The following is a 24,588-nucleotide window of genomic DNA, read 5'->3' on the forward strand; positions in this document are numbered from 1 at the left end:
CAAATTTTTTCCTAGGGAAAAAATTTTCTGTTCCAAAACACATACACACAACACAAGCACACCAAGCAAACAGCAATCCACACACATACACCTAAAATCTTACACCTAACCCTACACTAAACTATACACACACCACTAACTACCCACTTACCTTAACCCAAACTCTAACCCTAAGGTCCGTCACTATCTCACACTCACCTCACCCGCACCCTAACCCTAACTCACCTACCCTGCCCTAACCCTCACATCCACACAATCACACACTTACCTGACCCATGCCCTAACCCTAACCCGCCCTAACCCTCACGTCCACACAATCGCACACATACCTAACCTGCACCCTAACCCTAACTAACCTAACCCGCACTCAATCGCACACTTACCTGAACCCGACCCATAACTTTCCACCACAGAGCTGAAAATACTGAAGCAACAGAAACGGACAACCGAATTCTTTCCCTAGGAAAAAAATTAGATTTTCTGTTGCTTCAATATTTTCAGCTTTCACTGAATAGGGGTTGATATTAGAACATTCAAAGTTCTGAAACTTTGATGTTCTAATATAGACCCAAAGTATATATATTTTTAAAGACTGCTATGCATTGTATACTCATTTGTAAAGTGGAAACACTAGCATACCAGGTATTAGTAGCTTGATTGCGAAGAACTTGCTGATGTCATCAGAGTTTATCATTAAAATGTGCCATTGTTATAAAGAAAATACAAATGAGACATGGAAACCATGGAACATGTCTACTTTAAGGACTTCTTTTTAAAAAGGAAAAATAAACACAATCAACATGATAGTCTGCTAAACTATTACAGAGAGTTTTAAACAGTGTTCTTTGTTGCTGTTTAAGCTACTCTAATTTTTCATTTTGTCTCTGTCTATCAATATTAATTTCTAGCTTAGGTAATCAAGATGTTGATTCTAACAAAGAAGAGGGAAGTGATGATGTGAAGAAAGAAAAGCAACCTAATAATTTCAATCCTGAAGTGGCAGCTATTAAGGAAAGTCCACGTCCATTTGTAATGGTGCGCTGGAAACAGTTCTGGAGTGCTCCAGTTACTTCCTTCCTGGGCAATGTCATCATGTATTTTGCATTCCTGCTGCTGTTTGCTTACATCCTGCTCATGGACTTCAAAGGGCCACCTCCAGAAGGACCATCTCAAGCTGAGTTTGTCCTCTACTTTTGGGTCTTCACTTTGGTGTGTGAAGAAATACGGCAGGTATGTTTAGGACTTTTTGCACTAATTGCTTAAGGAACTCAAAGGAATATTACTCTAGTTAACTAGTTCTCTATTCTTTAAACCAGGCATGCAAGCAGTATGTAAAGCAATAGCCATTTAACCTTTTCCTTCTAAAAGTTGTGTCTTGCACTGTCCCATATGCCAGATATTTGTTATAGGTTTTGCTGGGCCTCATGTATTGCTTAGCTACATTCTAGTCATCATCCATGCATGTAGTTGATGATCCAACTATTCATCTATATATACATTCTAAATGTATCCTTGTGAGGGTTGTGGGGGGTACCAAGCTGAGCAGAACAGAACAAACATTCAGATTCCCTAAAACATTCCCTAGTTCACTTAGTGAAAATCCCCAGAGAAACGTAATGTCTTCAGGTTGTCATGGCTATTTTTTTATTCCTTCTCTCAGTGATTTATGTTGAGTACCTTTCCATCTGAAGGTGTCCACTGAGCACATCACTTAGTACCCATACTACTTTAATTGACTTCTCCTGACCCAACAATCCAGTGTATTTACTCTGAGATTTTCACAGATTGCCATGCACCTCACACTGTCATAGAGAGTGAGCCCAGTAACCTAGCAGAAAATCTAATGCTTATGCCTGCAATCTTATCCTTTCATCCACTATTTAAAGCTTTTTTACCATGAGTGCATGCATGATGAATTGTAAGGTCCCAGTCCCATGACTCAGCCCTCCTTTTTACATCACAGTGTAGTAAACACATGTAGCAATGCTGCATTTTTTTACATCATCTGGTCAGTTTCCATTTCACTCAAAAAGACTCCAGGCAAGTTAAACTTCATCTGAGATAGCAGCCCATTTGATTCTCACCTAAAAAAACAGTTGAGATCCCTGATGTGGAGGTGCTGTTTTTCCTACCCACCTGCTTCACACAGTCATCATTAAACCCCTCTAGTGCATGTTAGGAGATCACAATCACTTGGAATCAAGAGAATAGCCTCATCTGCAAATAAGGATGCAGCTGTCATATTCCCAAGCTGGATAGTCTCCAAGTCTTAATTGCATCTTTATATCCTGATCAAAGTAATCATGAAGACAAGACACCATTGGAAGAGTCTTAAATCCACCCTGAATATGTTCATCTTAACTTTAATAATGTGGTACAGAATTTTGACTCACAAATGCAGAGACTAAATGTCATGCAACAGTTCCCCCAGAACTCCATACTGCTGTAGCAGCTCCCACAACGACTAGTGATTCTGCTGATTAAACCCAGCTTGCAAGCAATATGTAAATCAATAACCATTTACCCTTTTCCTAGTAAACGTCTTGTCTTGCACTAACCCACATGTTAAATTGCTACAGTGACTTCATGTAACAAAATGAACCCAATTCCACATTTGTTTCTCACACCGCATCTGAAAGGAGGATATATCTGCCAGGTTCATGACTTCCACTGTTATTTTTCTCCTAATAATGGCCCGGTTAATGTCTGTTTCTACGCCCTTCTTCAGAATAACCTGCATGTTGTATCTTGCCCTGTCACTTTGATTCATCACATTGTTTGCCAGAATCTCTGTGAAGCCATCCATAAGTCATTCTCCATGGTCTCACTAAACTTCTCCAGCACATGAGCCATCAAAGTTGATTAATGATTGTAAGTTGGGAGTGATTGTCAAGTCTCCCTTTGATATCAGTGCACTCCATCAGGAGCTTACATGCCAGTGCTAAAAATGACCTCAAGTTCAGTGCCAAACAAAGCAACCCGCAGCATTTAGTAAGCAACCCCCCTTAGCTCCAGCTTATAGCATAGCGCTTAGAATTAGTGCCTTTTATTTTACTTGTAAACTGGCAATGTGGGCTGGTCTTCTACCATACCCTAAGGCAAAGGCAGTGCCAACTTAAAAAAGATTTATAAAAAGTATAAATAATTAAGCTTCACGTTATAATTGGTATAACTTCATATTACGTTATTATAGACACTCCCACTCATTTCATGTCTAGTACGTTAAAAGACGTGTTTACATTACTGAACTACTTAAGAGCATTAGTAAACATATTCATGTGTATTTGTTGATGAATTACACACATCTGTTGAGATATTTAACAAATCATTAGCAAGTCTGGTAGGTCTTTTATTCACTGTCAGACATCATCTTTGTTATAAAACAAGACCACTTGTTACTTTCTTCAAATATTTCCTAAATCTTTTCCACAATATTCTGCAATGTATCTGTTTTCAAAAGGACAGGTGTTGAAAGATGTTGCTGCAGTCTTAGGAAATGCTGATTTACCTGTAATTAAGTTAAATGTTAGCCTTAGAAGGGACTGTACATGAGTCTACTAGAGCTAACTGCACAAGAGTTGTTTTTTAAAATAGCAATACTTGAAGTAGTGGGCAGTATCTCATATAGATAAGTTTAAAGGTTAAGGGACATAGCATTTAGTGTTATCCCAACTGTTACTTAATTTTAAACACTGTTAGGTAGTAGGGCTCACAGTCATCATCTAAGGAGACAAAAATATACATTTTGTTTGGAGCAAGTTGCATTATCTTGATGCTATTGTGTTTATGTAGAGCAGTTCCTGCAAGTCTGTATTCTAATCTAAGAATCAAGATGTTTTTAGCAGTTGTCATCTTGGCATCATGGGCAAGAAGGTTGAAAGTCAGGAGGAAAATTTTAGTTGCTGTAATACTTTATAGTTATTTCAGTGTGATTTGTGGAGAAGAGATTTTTGGCCATCCTTACTCCTAGGTATTTTTGTTTCTCGGGTACGAGGTGTGCTCTTTTAGACTTTTAATACCATCCCAGCAACTTGACTAGTTTCCAAAGAAGGTGAAATAACTGTAGATTTTTACAATTTATAAGTGCTTGTTTGCTCAGAAGCCAGTTACATAGCAGAGCAAAATCATTCCTGCAGCAATGTTTGAGATGAGTTTCTATGTCTCAGATTTAAGGATAAACAAGATCACCTACATATACCATGACAAGTACATACCACCTTTTTGGACATATCCCCTTGGTCTTGAGTCAGTTACTCAGAACTTGAAGAGAATCAATTCGGACTCCACATCTGTGACCTCTCTCTCTCTCAATAAATATATATATATATATATGGGTGAAGCTCCTCTACAGGTGGGAGCTGAGCTCATCTTGAAGGGAAGCATATGTTACACATTCCCAGCATATATCTCAACCCTCCAGTTTTTTGCAGAAGGTCCATATTTTTGCCTTATATTTTTGGTCTATTTCTCATAAAATGAGTGTATTTTTCTGGCAAATCACTGGGATTATCTGTGGACTGAAGTCACTAAATAATGACATAATTTCAGTTTCAGACTTCAAATCCTTCAGAAAATGTATGTAAACACAAACCCTACTACTCTAGCAACTTTCTAAGTTTATAAGAGCAATATTTAAAATCTGTCCCTATTTTTGGGCATTTGTGCCCCCATTTTATAAGACTTTGTCCAGATTTATTGCATCAAGAGGTTGAGAGGTATGATTCCCAGAGCACCCTCACTGCATGTTCATTTACTGTATTTCTGCAACTATCACCCCAGCTCTCTGACCCAAACCACTATGAAGTACTGTCAGCTAATAGTTCAACACCTCTGTTGAACAGGGTGTCCAAAACAATACAGCCTCAGGTCTGACAACAAAACTGCTAAACAACTGACTTTGTCCCAGGGTGCTCTTATACCATGTACACTTATGAACATTCATATGTTTGAATATGATATTCATTATGAGCAATCCAGGATTAACAGGAAGTTCATTAGTAGTCCATTATTCACATGTTGATCAAACAAGCATTGCTTCCCATTCATGCAGGTACCTCCATGTTTTTCCCCAGGAGTGCTGAAATCTTCTATACAACTACAGTATCAGAAGCTGGTTCCCTTTCAAACATAATATCCACAGTGTCCAAGAAAGCCTAATTCTCTGAAGAGCTGTTAGCTACATATGCACAAATTATATATACATTTTACTTTCTGCAACCCAGCTACATTATGTTGCTTCTTTTGAGTATTAATACAAACTCCAACTGTGTAGCACTCAGGTTTGAGTTTATATTCCTATACCTGTCTCAGTTCTCTGCCATGAGACACTGTCAGAGTAGGAAACTGACTGCACCTGAACAAGAGGTTAGGATCAATTATATGTAACTGTTATTTTTCAGCCTCCTGCATGAATCTCTAGTTTCTTCCTAGCAGTGTTGTCCCAAGAGCTAGTTTCATTGTCACTGACTTGTCTACCTTAATCTGCCTAACTCCTACCTTCCATTAAAAATATCTCACTCACACTGAGTACCTTGCACGTGGTGAGCTTCGTGGTACCTCCACTCAATTTTTTTGAGCCCAAACCAGCTGTATTGGTGGACTAGAGAGATAAAAACCCAAGCTGCAGTCTAGGTGACCCAACTTCACTTTGCAGTTTGGATGCTTGATTGTGTAGTCAGGGAGGAAGGGTATGCCAGCTCATTGGGGAGAGCATGTTGAGAGGAGATACCAGAACTCATTGGCAGGGTGGGTATGTGAGAGAGTTAGGAGGCAGGCCAATCTAAGGGCCTGGGATGGGTGCACCCCTACCCCACTCATTATTGCCTGCCCAGCTGAACAGCTGATGCCAGTATGCTGGGAATAGCAGTAGAGATAGGAACTACTGACCACCCACTACTTACAAGATGCATCACTTTGTCATGTCCCATATCTCCCACTGGGATCCTTCACTTCCAAGGTGTTACTAAATGAGCATCATAAGATTACATGTCTGTAAATTCAGGGATAACTTGAAAGGAGCTTCTAGGGGATTCAAGGTCTGTGCAAACAACCATGGGGTATAGACAGATAACTTGACAGGGGTGGGGGAGAATTTTTGGGGCTGAGACAGAATTGACTATATGGGTCAGCCTCACATCAAGTGCTCTCCAGAAATTACCACCCATGACTTTGCTGCAGGGCTTGAGTCAGAGTGGTCTTAATGTTCTCATTCTTCAGCTGAACAAACGTGAGGTTCATGTTTTTGGATTTGTGCTTGTATGACCCCTCCTTATAGACCACTGTACCAAAACTGATCCTAGCAGAAGCATAATAGTCCTGACAAGCTAGCTCTAAGGGGCATGCAAATTCATACACTGTGACAATGTCATACAGGAGGGGAACTGATATCACTTTTATAAATTGGAGTGTTTTCCTACATTACATTTTATGGCAGGTAGTACAGATACACCAGTCAGCTGAGGATTGCATGCATTAGTTCATGAGCTGTTACGTAAGTCTGTTGTCTCTGTTACTATATATCAACCAAAAAAAAAGGAGTAACGGTGCCAGAATCAACTACAAACCAAGCAAAGGGCACTGATAGAAGGGCCACAACCGTTGAAAAAGCTTGAATAACTATCACAGACCCCACAAATAACTACATAAAACACTTTGAGTCACTGCATTTTTTTGTCTGACTGTAGACTTCTTCAGATCTGATCTATCACCTTGCACCCCTTTCTCCAACCCTAGCTGTGCCTCTGTTAAGTATTCTAGATGAGCCATATAGTAACTCTAATGGCAGAAGACTTCTTTACTTCAGGTGCTATAATCCAGACTTTGAACTGCCAGTGAAAGGAACACTGTTCCTTGATGCGAAGTCACAGTGCTACACTGAAAGCATTTCCAGAGTTGACTGACTTCTGAAGCTTTAATCCACTGATTTTCTGTTCTTCCGGGATATCTGCAAGGGAAGTACACAGCTTTCTTGCACTTAGTGATAACATACTGTTTCTTGGGCAGTGCCTGCAAGAATTTCTATTCTTCGTATTTATTCCACATTGATGCAATGCGGTAGTCTGCCATTTTTAAATCACATATATCTTTTGTAGTATAAAGATGTATGCCTATCTTATCAAAAGAGCACTTTGCCTTAGAGTCATTTTATTTATTTTATTTTATTTTGCATTTGTTGACCAGGCTAGTCTAACTGGATATATGTCCATTTTCAGTAGAGGCCCGGGGAGAAAAGCTCCAGGTGTAATACATAGTAAAAAATATAAAAAAATCAGTCTATATAAAAATTAAGACAGTTAAATCCATAAACAGTTAACGATGAATTCACAATTAGTATACATAAAAAGTTAAGACAGGTAAATCCTTAAACACATAAAAATAAATTGCCATAAATTTTTTTTTTTTTTTTTTTTTTTGTGATGGCCATCAGAACCATACTTTATAGTAGCTTGAGAAAATAGAGAGGATAACTTGAGAAAGAGGAGGGGTAAATACAGGAGAGGTGTGAGAGATATAATGGGAAGAGTAGAGGACTAGATCATTTTCATGGTGAAAGAAAAAAAAAAATTACTATCATGAGGGGGTCATAGTTATGCTTCCCCTTAATAGTCCGTTAAGACTTAGCCTTTGGTCTTCTGTTTTACACTGCAAACATTTTAAACAATAAAGGATGGGAATCGGTATCTGTGTGATCATACCTCTCAAATTAGGAATATTCAAAATCCTAGTAAGAGATCTCCAAACTCATATTGAAGACAGTTCTTATTCAACTAAATGTCTGCAGACAAAAACCTATTGAAAGTTGGTTGTACAAGCAGTATGGTTAGGTCTTTACCCCACTGCTGTGTGACCTACATTAGACATATGCAAGTCTGGAGATGTGATGGATGTACTCCCACATGGGGGGGGGGGTCAATGTTCATTGCACATGACTTTCAGCAAGCTGGTTTCTGTGTACTGAAACTAAATGAAAGTACTGCCAATTTAGCAACATGAATCCATATATGCTACTTATAGGTTCATAGGTTCATACTAGGCTATCTGCCCTAGGGCATTTATAAGCCTAGCCAGAGTTGTGTGGCTTTCACCACCCCTTAGGTTGAAGAATACTATACCCATTAGTTTGCCGTGCCTCTGTCCAGCAGTGATACAGAGATGATCCCCGGGGTAAACCTACGATCTCCCATCCACTGGTCAAGATTCCTCTTGAACAGAGCCAGCGAGGTGCTCTGTCTCACATGGACCGGGATTCTGTTCCACAGCATAGGGAGTCTCTGGGTGATGAATCTGTCCCTCCAGCACGTCCTATTTATATCCGTGTTGAGGTTTAAGTCTCTTGCTCTTGTGGCTCTGGTGGATTTGGATTTTTTGAGGTGGAGCATGTCCATTAATTCCGGGTTGGACATGGCCTTGTATGTCAGGCACAGGTCACCTCTGAGCAGACGGTATGCGACTGAATAGAGCTGGAGTTTCTTCAGTCGGGCAGCATATGGCATATTTTTGAGCCCCTTTATCCTTTTGGTGAGGAACTTTTGGGGTCTTTCCAATTGCTGCAGGTGTCGGGTAAGATACATTCCGAATGGGGCATTGTACTCAATCATTGATCTGATAAGTGAAGAGTACAAGGGAACAATGACCTCCCTTGATCTGGATGTGAATCCCTTCATAATCAGGTGGGCAATGTAGAAGGTCCTCCTAACCACTTTGGCAATGTGAGTGTCAAAAGAAAGGTTACTGTCAACTTGGGTCCCCAGGTCCCTGATAACCTCTTCTGTACTTAATGGATTGCCACCTATGTGGTAACTTGGGGTTACCTTGTTTTTACCAAAGGGTATGACTATACATTTTTTGGCGTTTAGCTTAACGCCATGGCTCTGGCACCAGTTATCCATTTCTATGAGACCTCTCTGAAGGATATCTGTGTCTGATGGATTTTCAACTATGGCGCCCAGTTTGCAGTCATCTGCAAACTTTGTCAGCCACAATCCTCCTATGTTTGCCTGCACTTCTGAAAAGTAGATGCTGAACAAGAGGGGGCCCAGGACTGAGCCCTGTGGGACACTGCTTGTGATCGGCTTGGAGTCTGACATGGCACCAGCAACTGTAACCCTGTGGGTTCTGTCCTTGAGCCAGTTTGCAACCCATCTTGTGACATATGGGTTTACATTTAAGCTGGTGAGCTTTGCTATGATACCCGAGTGGGGTATTGTGTCGAAAGCTTTTGCAAGGTCAAGGTAGGCTGTGTGAACTGCCTTACCCTCATCAATGGCCTTGGTGACTGTTTCGAAAAAGTCGACCAAGTTCAAGAGGCATGATCTGCCCTTGACAAAGCCGAATTGGGTAGGATCCAATGTCTGTAGGTCCCCTATGTCTTTATTTATGAGTTCCATTATGATCCTCTCCATAGCTTTGCAGACCAGGCTTGTTAAGCTTATGGGGCAGTAATTACCAGGGTCCGTAGAAGCACCGCCTTTGTGGAGTGGGACCACAGTTGCCGTCGCCACTCTTTGGGTGCGTATCCTGTGGTAAGGCTAAGATTAAACAGCAGCCTTATGTGTGGGTTTAGTTCCTCATTGAGTTCGTGTAGCACACAGCCAGGGACACCATCCGGTCCCATTGATGCTGTGTTTTAGCTTTAGAGAGCAGCTCTCACCTGGGCATTTGAGATGATTGGGAGGCTACACTCTGCTGGGATAGATATTTCTCCTTTTGGGAGAAATTTTCACTGAACCTGTCTGCCAGTATGTTTGCAATGTCTGTGGGTTCAGTGATTTTGTATCATTTTGGACTAATTCTGAGCATATCTGGGAGTTTCCACCCAGATTTCTAACATAGCTAAAGAAGGCCTTATGATTGTCTTTTGAGTCCTTGGCGATTTTTCTGTCAAAGTTGGCCTTGGATGATTTTATGAGTGATCGTAGTTTTTTACTAGTATTGATCAGAGATGTCTTCCCTTTTAGGGATTTTGCTCTATCTTGTAGTAGCTTTCTCCTCTTGTTGTAAAGTTTGTTTATGGCTGGGGTCCACCAGATCGGGCGCTTGCCTTTGGTGGAAAGGGTCTTGATTTTATTTGGGATTGCTTGATCCATGCAATCCTGGAGGTGCTCGTAGAAAGCATTTGTAAGGGATTCAGCAGCGTGGGTTGTGGTTTCCAATGGCTCAGGGGCCTTGAAGGATACCACACCAGTCTTAAGAAGTGTGAAGTTGGCTTTTGAGAAGTTCTTCACTGTGGTCTTTTTTGTTGGGGGTGGGGTGGGATGTGGATCTCCAGTGAGATTAGTTTATGGTCTGATCTCACCAATGAGGGATATACTTCCGGTGTGGAGCATTTTGTCCCCATGTTTGTGATGATCAGGTCTAGTATATTTTCACCTCTTGTGGGAATGGTGACAAGTTGTTCCATAGCATTTGAGTTTATGAACTCCAGGAACCTTTGGGCTAGGGTATTGGGGCTTGAGTAATGTTCCCAGTCTATGTTTGGGTAGTTGAAGTCACCCAATATGATGGTGTTTGGAGAGACATTTATACCTCCAGTGTCTTCAGGAAGGGTGTGTGGGGTTCCTGAGTTTGAGAGGGTGGCCTGTAACATGCTACAAACTGTAGAGCAGTTTTGCCTATGGTTAATTGCACCTGAATGGTCTCTGATGCTTCGTGAGTTGCCACCAGCCTGGAGGTGTGGGTATCCTTGATGAATATGGATACACCCCCTCCTTTTGTGGTACGGTCCGGGTTTTGGAGCCGGAACGCATGATATGAGGTAAAACCTGATAGTGCCGGGGTGCTCTCAGGAGCCTTGAACCAGGTTTCAGTCACAGCACAGACATTGATGTTCTCCATACTGAGGAGGGCTTCGAGGGCGTGCATCTTGAGATTTAGACTTCTGGCATTGAGCAGCATTACCCTTAGTTTTTTCCATTATTGTTTTCTAGGGCGGTGGGTTTAGAATTTGAGCCTTGTCTAAAAAAGGCACTATGGGGGTGGCAAGAGCCTTTGCCAATATCCGGAAGCCCAGGGGTGACAGGTGCAAGCCGTCCCTTGCGAAGCAGCGTGGCTTGTCAAGCATGTCATTCCAGGCAGACAGACATTGGATCCCCTTAGAATGACACCAGAAATTAAGCCAATTATTAAAACTGATCATTTTGTCTCTGTATTGTGGCATCATTCTTGGTGAAGGTAGAATACTGCTCATGGTCAGGGTCATACCAGCCTGGGCTACATAATCTGAGAGCTCCTTTATGTCTCTTTTCATGTAGTCCAGAGAGGTATGTCTCAGGTCATTCACACCGGCATGGACAATGACTGAGTCATACTTGTACTTGCTGTGGAGTGACCTGAGTGCTTGTGTTATGTGGCGGATTCTAGCGCCCGACAGGCAGCTTACTGTGACCCTCTCCTTGTTCAGTCTGGTGAGTGGGACGTCAGTGTGTCTGACTATGGAGTTACCTATGACAAGTGTGTCTGGCATTGTGTTTGGCCTTAAGGTCTGTGACTGATTTGCACACTGACTTTGTGATCTATGTGTTGCTTGTGTTATGTCATGAGGTGGCAGTTGTTTGGGTGTCTGCTTTGGAGGCCTCTGCTGTTTTGGTAGATTTTTGATCAGTGCCTCCGAGTATGTCTTTGTGTGTTTATGTGTTTGATTTGTAGTTGTGATAGTTCTATGTGAGACTGGGTTTATGGTGTGTGTGGTTACCTTCTCCTCCTGTCTGGTTTTGCCAGTCCTGAGTTGAGAGAGCTCAGCCTCCAGTTTGGCTATATAGTTGCATCTCTCGCATGTATTTGTGTTTTGTGGGAGGAGGAGAGGGTTGCCTGTGTACATGAGGCAATTGTAACATTGCCTCAATATTCCCAGATTCACCAGCTGAGCAGGAGAGGACGCTAGCAACTGACCCTTTGACATGCTAGAAGAAATGAAAAAGTTTGCTGTGTAACTGAGTCAGAAAGGACCTATAGGGAAGTGGGTACTCAAGGGGGTTTTAAGCTAGTGAAGTACTTTGTATAATATAGAAGTGCTTTACCTGACTAAAAAATGCTTTAGGAACAAGTGCTGAGCTTTACAGATAGAGAATAGACTGTTTAGATTACAAGTAGAGCAGTTCTAAGGGAAAAAATGAAGAGCAGACTTTACGGAGCCAGAAATAGTTTAACCGGCACTGCCCGATGGTGCTCTAGTGGCAACTCCGCGCTAAATATATACTTTTTATAGTCTCTGTCAATCATCAAGCTTCTACCACTCTCCTCAATTCATTCCATTGTCTGACAGAACACATGTTGTCAGAGTAACAGATGCCACTTCTGAAAGCAAAACAGTTACCAGTGGTGTACCACAGAGCCTAGTTTTGGGCCTTCTCCTGTTTGACATATATTTCTTAGACTTTTAGGCCAGGCCAGCACTTCTGGCCTATGGGTAACTAAGTCTGCAGATGACTAAATTGGTGGTGGTGGTTAGTCTTCAACTAACTCGCAATTGCTCCAACATGACTTAGACCATGTTAACAATTTGTGTAAGGATAATGATCTCAAGTTAAATGTAAAAATAAATGTAAAAATAAATGTAACATGGTTCATTTTGGTAAATAAAATAGTTTCACTTACTATGCAGGAGATGCACCCCTCGAATCAGACATTGTTGTAAGGGATGTGGGTGCTCTTGTTGATAATTCCTTATCATTTGACCATCATGTTTCAGTAGTTCAGAAAGCATTTTATCTGACCCATCTAATTTCCCAAGGCATCTTCACTAGATCAAAAGAAGTCTTAATTCCCCTTTACTCATATCGTGTCATACCAATTATTGAATATAATGTACCTTTTGGCATATATTTATCTAAAAATATCACACAACTTGAAAGATCTCAGAGATTCATAACTAAAAAGATCAGAGGCCTCAAAAATCTTAGTTACCAGGAGAGATTGGCAGCCCTTTCTCTGCAAACAGTCTCTTGCAGACTCCTTCATGGAGATCTATGTCTAGCTTTGCGTGCCATGAAAGATCTAGCCCTCTTTGATCACCTATTCCTTCATAAAATGAATGGTACATCAAATACTCTGTTAATTAAACCTTCATCGGCAGAAAACTAAGACTTATTAGCACGATAGCTTCAGATCCCAATGTATGCCTCACCTCTGTAACAAACTTCCACTACATGTCAGACAGAGTAGCACCATTGCAACCTTCAAGGTGAAACTAGATAACAGGATGGGCTGCCTCAAATTCTCTTCCAGGTCTATTTTGTCTTGCCTTCCTTGAGGCTAGAGGGAAATTTTGAATAGTTTTTTTTGGCTAAGCTTGAAATGGTCTGCAGACTGATTGCCTAGTACTTACCTATAAACCTTTATAAGTAAGAGTAGATGATGCCTATCCATTCTCTGCCTGGGACAAGATCCATCGTCTAACATTCATTTCTTAGGGTGAGAAGACATGGTAATGGGTTCATCAGTAAGACAGCCGTCACAACGTTTTACAAATATGGTCCTTAACCCTTCCCTTGGTGATGAGACAAACACATACATCACTAAGGGACAAGCTATACTCCTCTACATACCTCTCAACTGTACAGATTTTCACAGAATGTCCAGATTGTTTCCTAATATTTTGATTTATTTTTCATAAACTTGTAGTTTTCTAGCAAATTATTGGCAAATCACTGAAGCTATAAGTCAGAAAATAATGTGAGACATTTGAGTTTCAGATGATATATACTTCATAAAATTAAGACTAAAGCAAAACCTGTTATTCTATCTACTTTCTAAGTTTGTAAGAACAATATTAAAAAATTGTCCCCATTTTTTGGGCTTTTGTGCCCCTATTATTTATGGCTTTGTCCAGATTTCTTACTCTAAGAGATTGAGAGGTATGCTCCTCTATGTAAGCATGCATGCTCCCATGCACATTCAATGCCTATCACCATCTGCTAGAGTGTCTATGCCCACGCTTGCCCACGTCTTGTGTGATAGGTCAGACATGGTCTTCTTGTCTCAACCCCACAATGACAAATTCCACAAGATAAGAGCCACCAAATCAAGCAAGACAGGAACCACAACCATCACTACCACAGGCAGGCTCATTGGCAAAAAGCTGTGCCTATCCTGCCCACTACCTGGCGCTTTCAGTACAAAACCTAGTAATCAAACTCAGGTTGCAGTCAGAGCTCTAACCCTTGCACTACAGAGCTGAGTGTTTGATGTATTTGGAGTTTGATTAGTGAGGCTGTTTTATTACACTGTTGTGCAGTGATTACTCAGCTTAGAGCTAAGGCTGAAAATGTAATGAAAATGGTTCACAGCAGCAGCAGGACATTGCCCTCATAGTGATAATGGCTGCATATGTAGGAAACACCATCCTCTGCCATACAGTGCTTTGGCAAACAATTTCTTAATGCATACTGCATAGCTGGCTACTAGAGTGTAAAGAAAGGAATCAGAGGATTTTCAAGCCTCTCACGTTTACTGCTTAAGGGTCAGAACTAAGATTACTAGTGGCCTAGGATAAGGTGTTTGCATACATTTGTTACCATCCTATTCACACACACACGTTCTTCGCTCATCCCCTTCTGGTAATAACAGCAGGGTAATTGTAATCTGCAGATCCCTAAAATCAATAAAGCCCAGCAAACACACACTATCATTAATATATACAGGTGTATGACCAGTGAGACTTTCTCCCCAGTTCACTAGCTTTCTTGTTATACAACGTGTGCACTGCTGTAGTAATGTTAAGAGCCAGACCATTCCAAAACAGAGGTCTGGGTCTCAGACATTCAGCTTGTGCTAATGCTCTAATTACACTGCCTTTATTTCATTAAAAGATTCCTTGCCGTTAATGTTAGTACATTTGTCCCATAAACCTAATAGCTACAGAATGCATATATATATATATATATATATATATATATATATATATGTGTGTGTATATATATATATATATATATATATATATATATATATATATATATATATATATATACAGCACCTGTTCTCTGGTTCACCATAGCAGAAACCTTTAATAATGTGCAGTGAGTTCATAGGCAAGAATAGCCTTCATTAAACAGTAGTTCATCATATGCTTGTTATGTCTTTTATGCCTCCTCTCACTGTTATTCCTAATTCTGGATTAGTTCGTTTTTCCAGAATTGGTATCTGCATTTTAATATGCTATCTTCTAATATTATTAACTTTATTCTAGTATGGCATGTTTACTTTGATGTTTACCTATCATTAATATTTATATGTTACTTATCTTAATTATTCTAGTAGCATCTAGAAGGGTAACTTAATGTAGTGTGAGCCAGTAACAAACTCATGCGAATACACATTCTGACATCTTTCATACACTGACTGTGACTCTGCATCTACCTCATTCTGGAAAGGAATGGGCCATTTGTCACATGTTTTCATTCTTTGCTGGACGTAGAATTCATTAATAAGGCTACTGCTTATAAAATCATTTATCAGTTAATTAGTACAGGTCTATATTATATTCTCGAATGTCGACAATATCGAAGCTGATATTGTCGACACAAGAATAACGAAAGCACACAACATCGAATGTGTAAATGGAAATCTCCGTAAGGGGAGATTTCCATTTACTGCAATGTAGTGCGGTCTCGGAGTTGGTATATTTAAGTAGTGGGTGGTGTGGGGGTGCAGGGGGGCTTGCCCCTGCTTAAACTCGTTAGGGTACTTTTTTCTTTTTTTGTTGTTTTTATAAGTTTGATGTTTGAAGATATCGACCATATGGTGTTCGAAGTTTTCAACCATCAATCTTATAATATAGACCCAATTTATAGTGCACCTTTCACTTCTGAACTTTTCAGAGTGCATACCTCTGAGATCATCCATGTGCAACTAACATCTGGCAAATCTGCAATGCAATTTCCTGCTACAGATCACTCTCCATGACCCAGGACCACCACTCCACCCTTCTGGAGACGCTGGAAAACATGAGGTTCTTACCGAACAGCCTGATATTGGGTGATTTCAATTACCCTACCATTAACTGGAAAACTACTCGAGTACAAACTCCCAGGCCCAGCGCTTCCTGGAATTCATCAACTCAAATGCCCTGGATAAGCTGGTAAACTCCCCTTATCAGAGGTGAAAACATATTGGACCTGGTCATCACCAACATGGGCGACAGGTGTTCCACACCAGAGGTCAAGCCGTCACTGGTTAGATCAGACCATAAACTACTCACTCTGGATGTCCACACCCCACCACCACCCCCAACTAAGGAAACCACAGTAAAAAAACATTTCTAAAGCAAACTTCACCTTATTTAAAACAGAGGCAGTAAGTTACACAGCCCCCACACTAAAGGATAACGCTGCCAAAGATGCATGCAGAAACCTTTACAAGTGCACTCTGAGCACCTACAAGGATGCATGGATCGTGCCATCCCTAGCAAAACCAAGACTCACTCCTCTAAGAGAAGGAAACCAGTCTGGTGGACCCCTGCCATAAACAGGCTATACAAGAGAAGGAGGAAACTAGTTCAGAAAAAAAGCAAATCCCAAGAAGGAAAGACATCCCTGATCAGTATCAGTAAGAAACTAAGGGTCCCTCATAAAATCATCCAAGGCTAACTTTGAAAGAAAAATGCCCATGGATTCAAAAGATAACCACAAAGCCTTCTTTAGCTATGTCAAGAATCTAAGTGGCAATTCGCAGATATGCAGTGAACTAGTGCAAAACAGCACAAAATATACTGAACCTACTGATATTGCCAACATCCTGGCAGATAGATTCAGTGCAAACTTCACCCCCCTCTCACCCCCAAAAGGGCCCACAACAATACCGGAAAAGTGTAGTGTCCCAGAAATCGCAGATGCACAGGTGAAAACAGCCCTTTCAAAAGCCAAAAACACAGCATCAATGGGGCCAGATGGTGTCCCAAGCTGCGTCTTGCATGAACTACAGAATGAACTAACTCCCCACCTAAACACGCTGTTCAACCTCAGCCTCTCCACAGGCTACGTGCCCAGAGAATGACGCACAGAAACAGTTGTACAACTTCGCAAAGGAGGGGCCACAACTGACCCTGGTAACTATCGCCCCATAAGCCTGACTAGCCTGGTCTGCAAGGCTATGGAGCGCATCGTCATGGAACTCATTAACAAAGACATTGGAAACCTCCAAACACCTGACCTGACCCAGTTCGGCTTTAAGGGCAGATCATGCCTACTAAACCTGGTTGACTTCTTCGAGACAGTCTCCAAGGCCATAGACGAGGGAAAGGTGGTTCACACAGCCTACTTTGACCTCACTAAGGCTTTCGACACCATTTCCCACAGAAGTATTACAGAAAAACTCGCCAGCCTGAACATAAACCCCTACGTCATGAGATGGGTTGCCAACTGGCTTACAGAAAGAACTCACACTGTAAGAAAAGTGTTCTCCAGGTCCGACTCTAAACCAGTCACAAGTGGTGTCCCGCAAGGCTCGGTCCTGGGGCCCCTACTGTTCGGCATATACTTCTCAGACATACAGGAAAACACAGGAGGACTGTGACTAACAAGTTCACCAATGACTGCAAACTGGGAGCCATAATTGACTCTCCAGCTGACACGGACATCCTCCAAGAAGGCCTTACTGAGTTGGACACCTGGTGTCAAAGTCATGGCCTCAAGCTAAATGCCAAAAAATGCATAGTCATCCCGTCTGGGAAAAACAAAACACCCACGAATTACCACATAGGTGGCAGCCCCTTTAATACACAAAAGGTAATAAGAGACCTGGGGACCCAGTTAGATAGTAATCTCTCCTTTGACAATCATATTGCCAAAGTAGTTAGGAAATCCTTCTATGTGGCCCATCTAATTACTAAAGGGTTCGTATCTAGAAATAGAGGTTATAGTGCCCCTCTACTCATCAGACCCATCATAGAGTACAATGCCCCATTTGGGATGTACTTCACAAGACACTTCCAACAGCTGGAAAGACCACAAAAGTACCTCACCAAGAGGATTATTGGCCTCAAAAATATGTCCTATGCAGCCCACCTAAAAAAAACTCCGGCTGTACTCAGTGGCATATCGCCTACTCAGAGGTGATCTCTGCCTGACTTACAAAGCCATGTCCAACTTAGAATTGATGGGCATGCTCCACCTAAAGAAATCCAAGTCACTGCGAGCCACATGCTCTAGTGAGCTAAACCTCACCACAACAATAAATAGAACATGCTGAAGGGATAGATTCCTGTCACAGAGACTCCCCATGCTTTGGAACAAAATTCCAAACTACATTAGGCAGAGCCCCTCACTAACACTCCAAAAAAAAGCTTGACAAGTGGATGGGTAACAGAAAATACACCCCTAGGATCACTTCATTGGCTCTGCTTGACAGAGGATCAGTTAATTAATCAATGGGGCGGCGAAAGCCGACACACTCTGGCTAGGCTTATAAATGCCCTCGGGCAAATAGCCTAGTACCTACCTATGGACCTATCATTTTTAAAATAAAAAGAAAACCTTTAAAGGAAGTAATACCGTTAGAACCTTTGAAAAGAACAATATGCTATGTACATGTGCAGAAATTCATCAATATTTTATTTAAATAACTAATTGTATATTATTGGACTGCACATATCTTATTTAATAAGGATGCAAAGCTTGTTCTGTCAACCTTTTAAGCGAATTCAGAATAATATATAAAAATCATCTCTAATTTTGAGCCTTTGTCCTTCATTTTGGCTTTTTTCAAATTTTCTGAGCAAAGAGATTGAGAGACATGTCAGTTACAGATGACTGTCCTGGACCAGTTAGTGTGGGACTTGTAGATAAGGAATATTAATGTCCAAAGTGTGACACAGATTTTTCTTAGAATAAAAGAAGTAAACAATGAAAAATCCAAACAAGAGAGTTGCAGTAGTCAACGGTATCAAATAACCAAGCTCCACCGTGTAGACAATTTATTTTAAGCGCTTCGTCTGCACTGTGTGCAGACTTCTTCAGAAATACAGAAAACATTAAAACCCTTGTTAAAATATAGTTGAGGTAATGTAATCAACCAATCGTAAAAAACAATTAAAAAGGTTGTGTAACACTGTTGCACAAAGTAATTAAACTAAGACCGTATACAAGCATTAATACAAGCACTTCCATGAATATCTAAAGCGACACAGTATCTTTATATTGAAAATACTAATAATAAAGAATTAAAAAAGTAAAAAGTAACCGTAGATAATGAAAACTAAAAGATAATATTAATAAAACATGTATGTGTATAATGCATTAAAGATGTGCCAAGGTTGTTAGTATTAAAGTAGTGTTCATATTACCTTGACATCATCTTCTTAAACTCATTAATTTAAGAACGCTGCTTATTGAGCATGACTCATTCAGACCTGGAAAAGTATAGGCATTAAGTCGTATTTGCCAAGTTAGTTCCAATTCTTCTAACAGTAAGGGTGTAGGTGCACCCCTTCTGTCATTATTTACCTGGTCAATTGCTAAGAATTTGAAGCCATGATCTGTATATTTAGAAATGTGTTTGGCAAGTGCATTACCCAATTTATTCTTAGTTATTGCATATTGGTGTTCGTAAATTCGTTCACGGAGTTTACGCTCCGTTTTTCCAACATAAAAGGCAGGGCATTTTTGACACACTGCTAGGTACACAACCATTTTAGAGTTACAATAAAATCTGTCTCTTACCTTACAATGAAAATTCTGTATTGTAACTCTATTGGTCTCTGTAATATGTCTGCAATAATTGCAGTTTTGGCATTTATACATGCCAGCAGTTCTCGTTGGATTAAAGGCTGGTTGTTCTAGCAGTGACTTCAAGTTCTTACCCCTTCTGAATATTACATTGGGGTAGTCTCCCACCATGGTATCAAGAGTGGGATTGCTTTTAAGTAATGCCCAGTTTTTCTTCATACTTTCTATACATTGATAACTAAGTGTATTAAACGTTAAAATGAGCTTCGGACCTGAGTGTTTAAACTTGCCCGAGTAGCATGCCATGTATCCTTCTGGTGCTATCTTTATGTTGTTGCCCTGATCCAACTGAGGGTGTTTTATAGTCAATAAAGGTTTATATGTTCCATTCAATCTTTTTTCCGTAACTTCTCTGAATAGTTCATCGAGAGGTTTTATGGGGTACCCTCTATGTGTGAACATACTCTTTGGCAGTTCACACTCCTTATTATAGTCATCATCCTGGCTCACTATACTTGCTGCTCTGACAAGTTGGCCTTTAATCACCGATCATTTTTGGTGACTTGGGTGACAACTTGTATAGTGCAGAAAGGAGTTAGAGTATGTAGTTTTCCTATGGATGTTGGCTACAAAATTACCCGCTTCACTATTCTTTAATAATAAAATGTCTAAGTATGCTATTGCTGTATTGCTATACAAGGAAGTGAAGCTTAGGAAATTAATGGAATTATTGAATTTATCCAGCATCATGTTACTAGTAGTAACATCCCCTTTCACCAGAATAAAGATGTCATCCAAGTAACGTGTATAGAACACTATATGGTCCATTAACTCAGGATTCTTAAATAGTACTCTGTTTCCCAGTACGCCATGACTGCATTAGCTATGCTGGCCCCACACGGGGAGCCCATGGCGATACCTACTTTTTGCAGATAGAAATTCTCACCAAACATAAAAAAAGTTGTTGTACAAAATTATTTCAAGTAGTTCAATGACCACAGAAATTTCAATTTTCTTAGCTCCATTTTTCTTAAGCACTAAAGTAACCCATTCGATACCGATATCGTGAGGTATACACATGTACAAGACCTTCATGTCAACCGTGAGGAAGTTATTACTGGTATCGAATTCTAACTTGTCAATTTTCTCAAGAAATTACCATGAGTCTTTGCAAATTTGAGTTTCAAATACAAGGTACTTCTGCAAAATAGAGTCAACAAACTTAGCACATGGATAGGTAGAGGAACCCCGACCATCTACTAAGGGTTTCATTGGAGGGTTAACTGTACTCTTATGGATTTTTGGTATACCAAAGAGATAAGAAAACCTAGGGTAGGTGATGGTCATGTAATTGAAAATATTTTGTTCAATCCTACCTTCAACGAACATATCCTCTATGCTGTTTTTTATAGATGTGCATGCTCTATTTACCTCAGAAAGTGAGCTAAGCGAGCATGAGGGATTATCTAAAAGTTTCAACATGCGTTCATAGTAATCTATGTTGTCAAAGATTACCAACCCTCCGCCTTTATCAGGCTTGCAAACACGTATGTCCTGCGCTCGAATATAATCTAGATGTTCACGTTCAATACTACAGATGTGATCATTCCTGTCAGACTTAAAAATGTGTTTAAAACCCTGCCTGATGTCTAACTCGCACATTTGCTCGAAAATCTGAACTAATGGGTGCAAAGGAGGATTATATGTACTCGCAATTCTAAATGGGTCAGTTCCTATTCCATCCGAATTGGCTCCCATCATTAAATTGAAATTCAATTTGCGTGAAAATATTGTGACATCAATTATAGTCTTAACTATATCAGGTTTCTGTCCAGGGACATATGTATAGCCTTTTGACAGAAAATCAACAGTGTCCATAGAGATGACAACAGGAGAAAAATTATACACTTTAAAATCACCTGTAGAATTAATGATGATATCAGGTTTGATTTCCTCCCTTACAGTTACACCATTGTCTACTCTAGTGTAGACGGAAAAGCTGTCATACAGCTCCACTTCAACAAACTCTAAGTTATTGTTGACAGAGTAAAGGTTATTGTTGACAGGGTAAAGATTGTTATTAACAGAAAAGATGATAACATCAACCAGTCTGGAACAATCAACAGGATTATCAAGGCCACTGTAAACTAAAAAGTTACTGTTGGTTAAGTCCTGTATCTCTTGGACTCTGCTTGTTCGCCCTGTTCTGAACAAAATTGTTCTGTTTGGGCTTGGTCCCAGTCTGGTGAGCATCCCGAATATTCTGGTTCTGTTGTGCTGAATTAACCTGTGGTTGATTACGGTTATATAACCTCTCACATCTCCTAACCTCATTTTGTGTCTGAAAATTCTTATTGTCTAAGGCCATATTCACATTGTGTGATGCACTGTTGACATTAGGTGTTAAATTGTCATTTTGATTCAGATGTATATCTGCATTTGCCCTTGGATATTCAGAAACTCCAGTCTGGGGGCGATTAGGACCATGCCACGTTTGTGCTTATGATATAATAGGGTATGCAGCATTGTCCTTATACGCCTTAAAGTCCCGATCAAGTTTTTTCACCTTATTGTTTTTAAGCTTATCTAAGTATTGGTCGATACTAGTGAAAATCTGACTGTACTCCTATTTATATCGACCAAATTCATTATGAAGTTTGATGCTAGAGTCTAAGTCCATAACTCGTGTGTTAAGTTCGACCCATAGAGTGTAATGCTTAATCATTACTTCGAGTAATTGGAAACCTTGCCGGTCAAATAAAGCCACTAATTCTTGATAAAAGTCTGAATCAGTTACTGTACCAGTAGGGAACTGAGAGTGCCGTAACCCTTTAGGGACAGTTTTACAATTTTTTCAGGCACTCTCGAAAATACGAGATTTCAAGCTGAAGCTTCTTGAGTTTGACAAGCATACTGTCCAAGTTTCTTAATTTATCAACAATATCTGGTGCTAAGTCAGAATTAAAAGTGTTACCTCTGCTTTCCTCGAACCGTGCACCATTAGGAAGGGTCAGAGGTACAAAGGTAAACGTATATGCTAGCCAAGTTCCCAGTTCCGGGAGGCCTATCAAAGAGTTACTACCATTGCCCATAGCCTTATTTCCAGGTTCTCGTGCTTGGTTGAGTACACCATTATTGTTAAGACTGTTCATCTCCGCTTGTCGTGCTCCTGTGAATTCTTCTTCGAAGAATTGGAACTAACTTGGCAAATAAGACTTAATGCCTATACTTTTCCAGGTCTGAATGAGTCGTGCTCAATAAGCAGCATTCTTAAATTAATGAGTTTAAAAAGATGATGCCAAGGTAATATGAACACTACTTTAATACTAACAACCTTGGCACACCTTTAATGCTTTATACACATACATGTTTTATTAATATTATTTTTTAGTTTTTAGTTTTCATTATCTACTGTTACTTTTTACTTTTTTAATTCTTTATTATTAGTATTTTCAATATTAAGATACTGTGTTGCTTTAGATATTCATGGAAGGGCTTGTATTAATGCTTGTATACTGTTTTAGTTTAATTACTTTGTGCAACAGTGTTACACAACCTTTTTAATTAATTGTTTTTTATGATTGGTTGATTACATTACCTCAATTGTATTTTAACAAGGGTTTTAATGTTTTCTGTATTTCTGAAGAAGTCTGCACACAGTGCAGACGAAAAGCGCTTAAAATAAATTGTCTATACGGTGGAGCTTGGTTATTTGATACCGTTGACTACTGCAACTCTCTTGTTTTGGATTTTACAGATTTCTCTTAGCTTTTTCTTTTTTTCCTGCAGGATTAGAGTTGTCAATTTTGAGGGTATATTACGCATTAATAAAATAGGTATAACACCTGGATATACGAGTAAATGAAATATTCAGAATCCAAGTTAAGGACCGAGGCAATTATGTGGAAAGACATAGTGGAGACTCTGCAATAACTTCAGTAAGAAAATCACTTGAACAAACAAGCTGGGTGCTAAAATAACACAAAATAAATTAAATGTTATTTGCATGTACAATTGTTTTTATTGAAGCAATTTAAAACTATTTTTTATGACCATGAACTGTCCTCCTCTTCATTAGCTCCTTATTGGCAGACTTCATACTGTTTAGGAAGCATCTAAAACTGCTGCTCCTCTTCCTTGCTTTTCAGAGTTTTTTCATTGGGAAATTGCCGGTGGCTCAGAAACTGAAGCAGTACGTGCTCGATGTCTGGAACCAGTGCGACATGACTGCCATCCTGCTGTTTATAATAGGATTGATATGCAGGTATGTGTTGCTCTGGTTGCATTTATTTACCTGTGCAATATACTCCCCAGGAAGCTAAGCCAGTTAATAGCTGTAGAAATGTCTGAAAGGAATCAAAAGTGAATGGACTGAGGCAGCACACACAAAATACTGTTTTTAGTCACTGTGAGAAGAAAATAAACAACTGGGCCACCAATTGAAAGATGCTATTACCAAACCAGAGTGGACAGAAAAGAGGGTCTTGCCACAAGATTTCGTTCTTTGTGCAAGGGCATCATAAAGGGTGACTACTTATTTCATAAAGAGATCACATGACAGAGAAAAGATGATGGTAGAACCCCGTCTGACAAAATGAGTCGAGCAGATGTCCCTTCTGGTTTCAGTTCTGATCAGCATCACTGTTGGTACTTTTGCAGATGAGCAGAGTTGCTTGTCTGCAGAAGAGGCCATGATTATCAACACATCAGCAGCTGAACACTGTATAGGTAAAAATGATGAGATCCAGAACTCTGATGTAAGTGGAGCAACATGGACTCCATGTAAAGATTTGCAAAATCAAGTGCTTGAGGAGTAGGAACCCCAGAAAAAAATTGCAGAAGTGGAGAACTCTTCCAATTTCAAGGAAAGAGAGATCTGAGGGCCTATCTTCATGCATGAGCCTGATCTATGCAAAAAGATGGCTGTTTATAG

At 40.1% G+C, this 24,588-nt stretch overlaps 1 protein-coding gene across 3 annotated transcripts in view; it reads left to right on the forward strand.

Moving 5' to 3' along the window:
- Positions 1-24,588, forward strand: part of LOC122811523 (transient receptor potential cation channel subfamily M member 4-like) — a 1,266,622-nt gene that overhangs the window by 947,102 nt on the left and 294,932 nt on the right. For all 3 annotated transcript variants that reach the window (XM_044083407.1, XM_044083409.1, XM_044083408.1), the window contains 2 exons: positions 909-1,230; positions 23,804-23,919. In XM_044083407.1, the coding sequence (XP_043939342.1) occupies positions 909-1,230; positions 23,804-23,919 (438 nt within the window). The remainder of the gene's footprint in view (positions 1-908; positions 1,231-23,803; positions 23,920-24,588) is intronic.

Source organism: Protopterus annectens, chromosome 9.part0 (genome assembly GCF_019279795.1).
Source record: "Protopterus annectens isolate FY-2018-M chromosome 9.part0, PAN1.0, whole genome shotgun sequence".
Classification (NCBI taxonomy): domain Eukaryota; kingdom Metazoa; phylum Chordata; order Ceratodontiformes; family Protopteridae; genus Protopterus; species Protopterus annectens.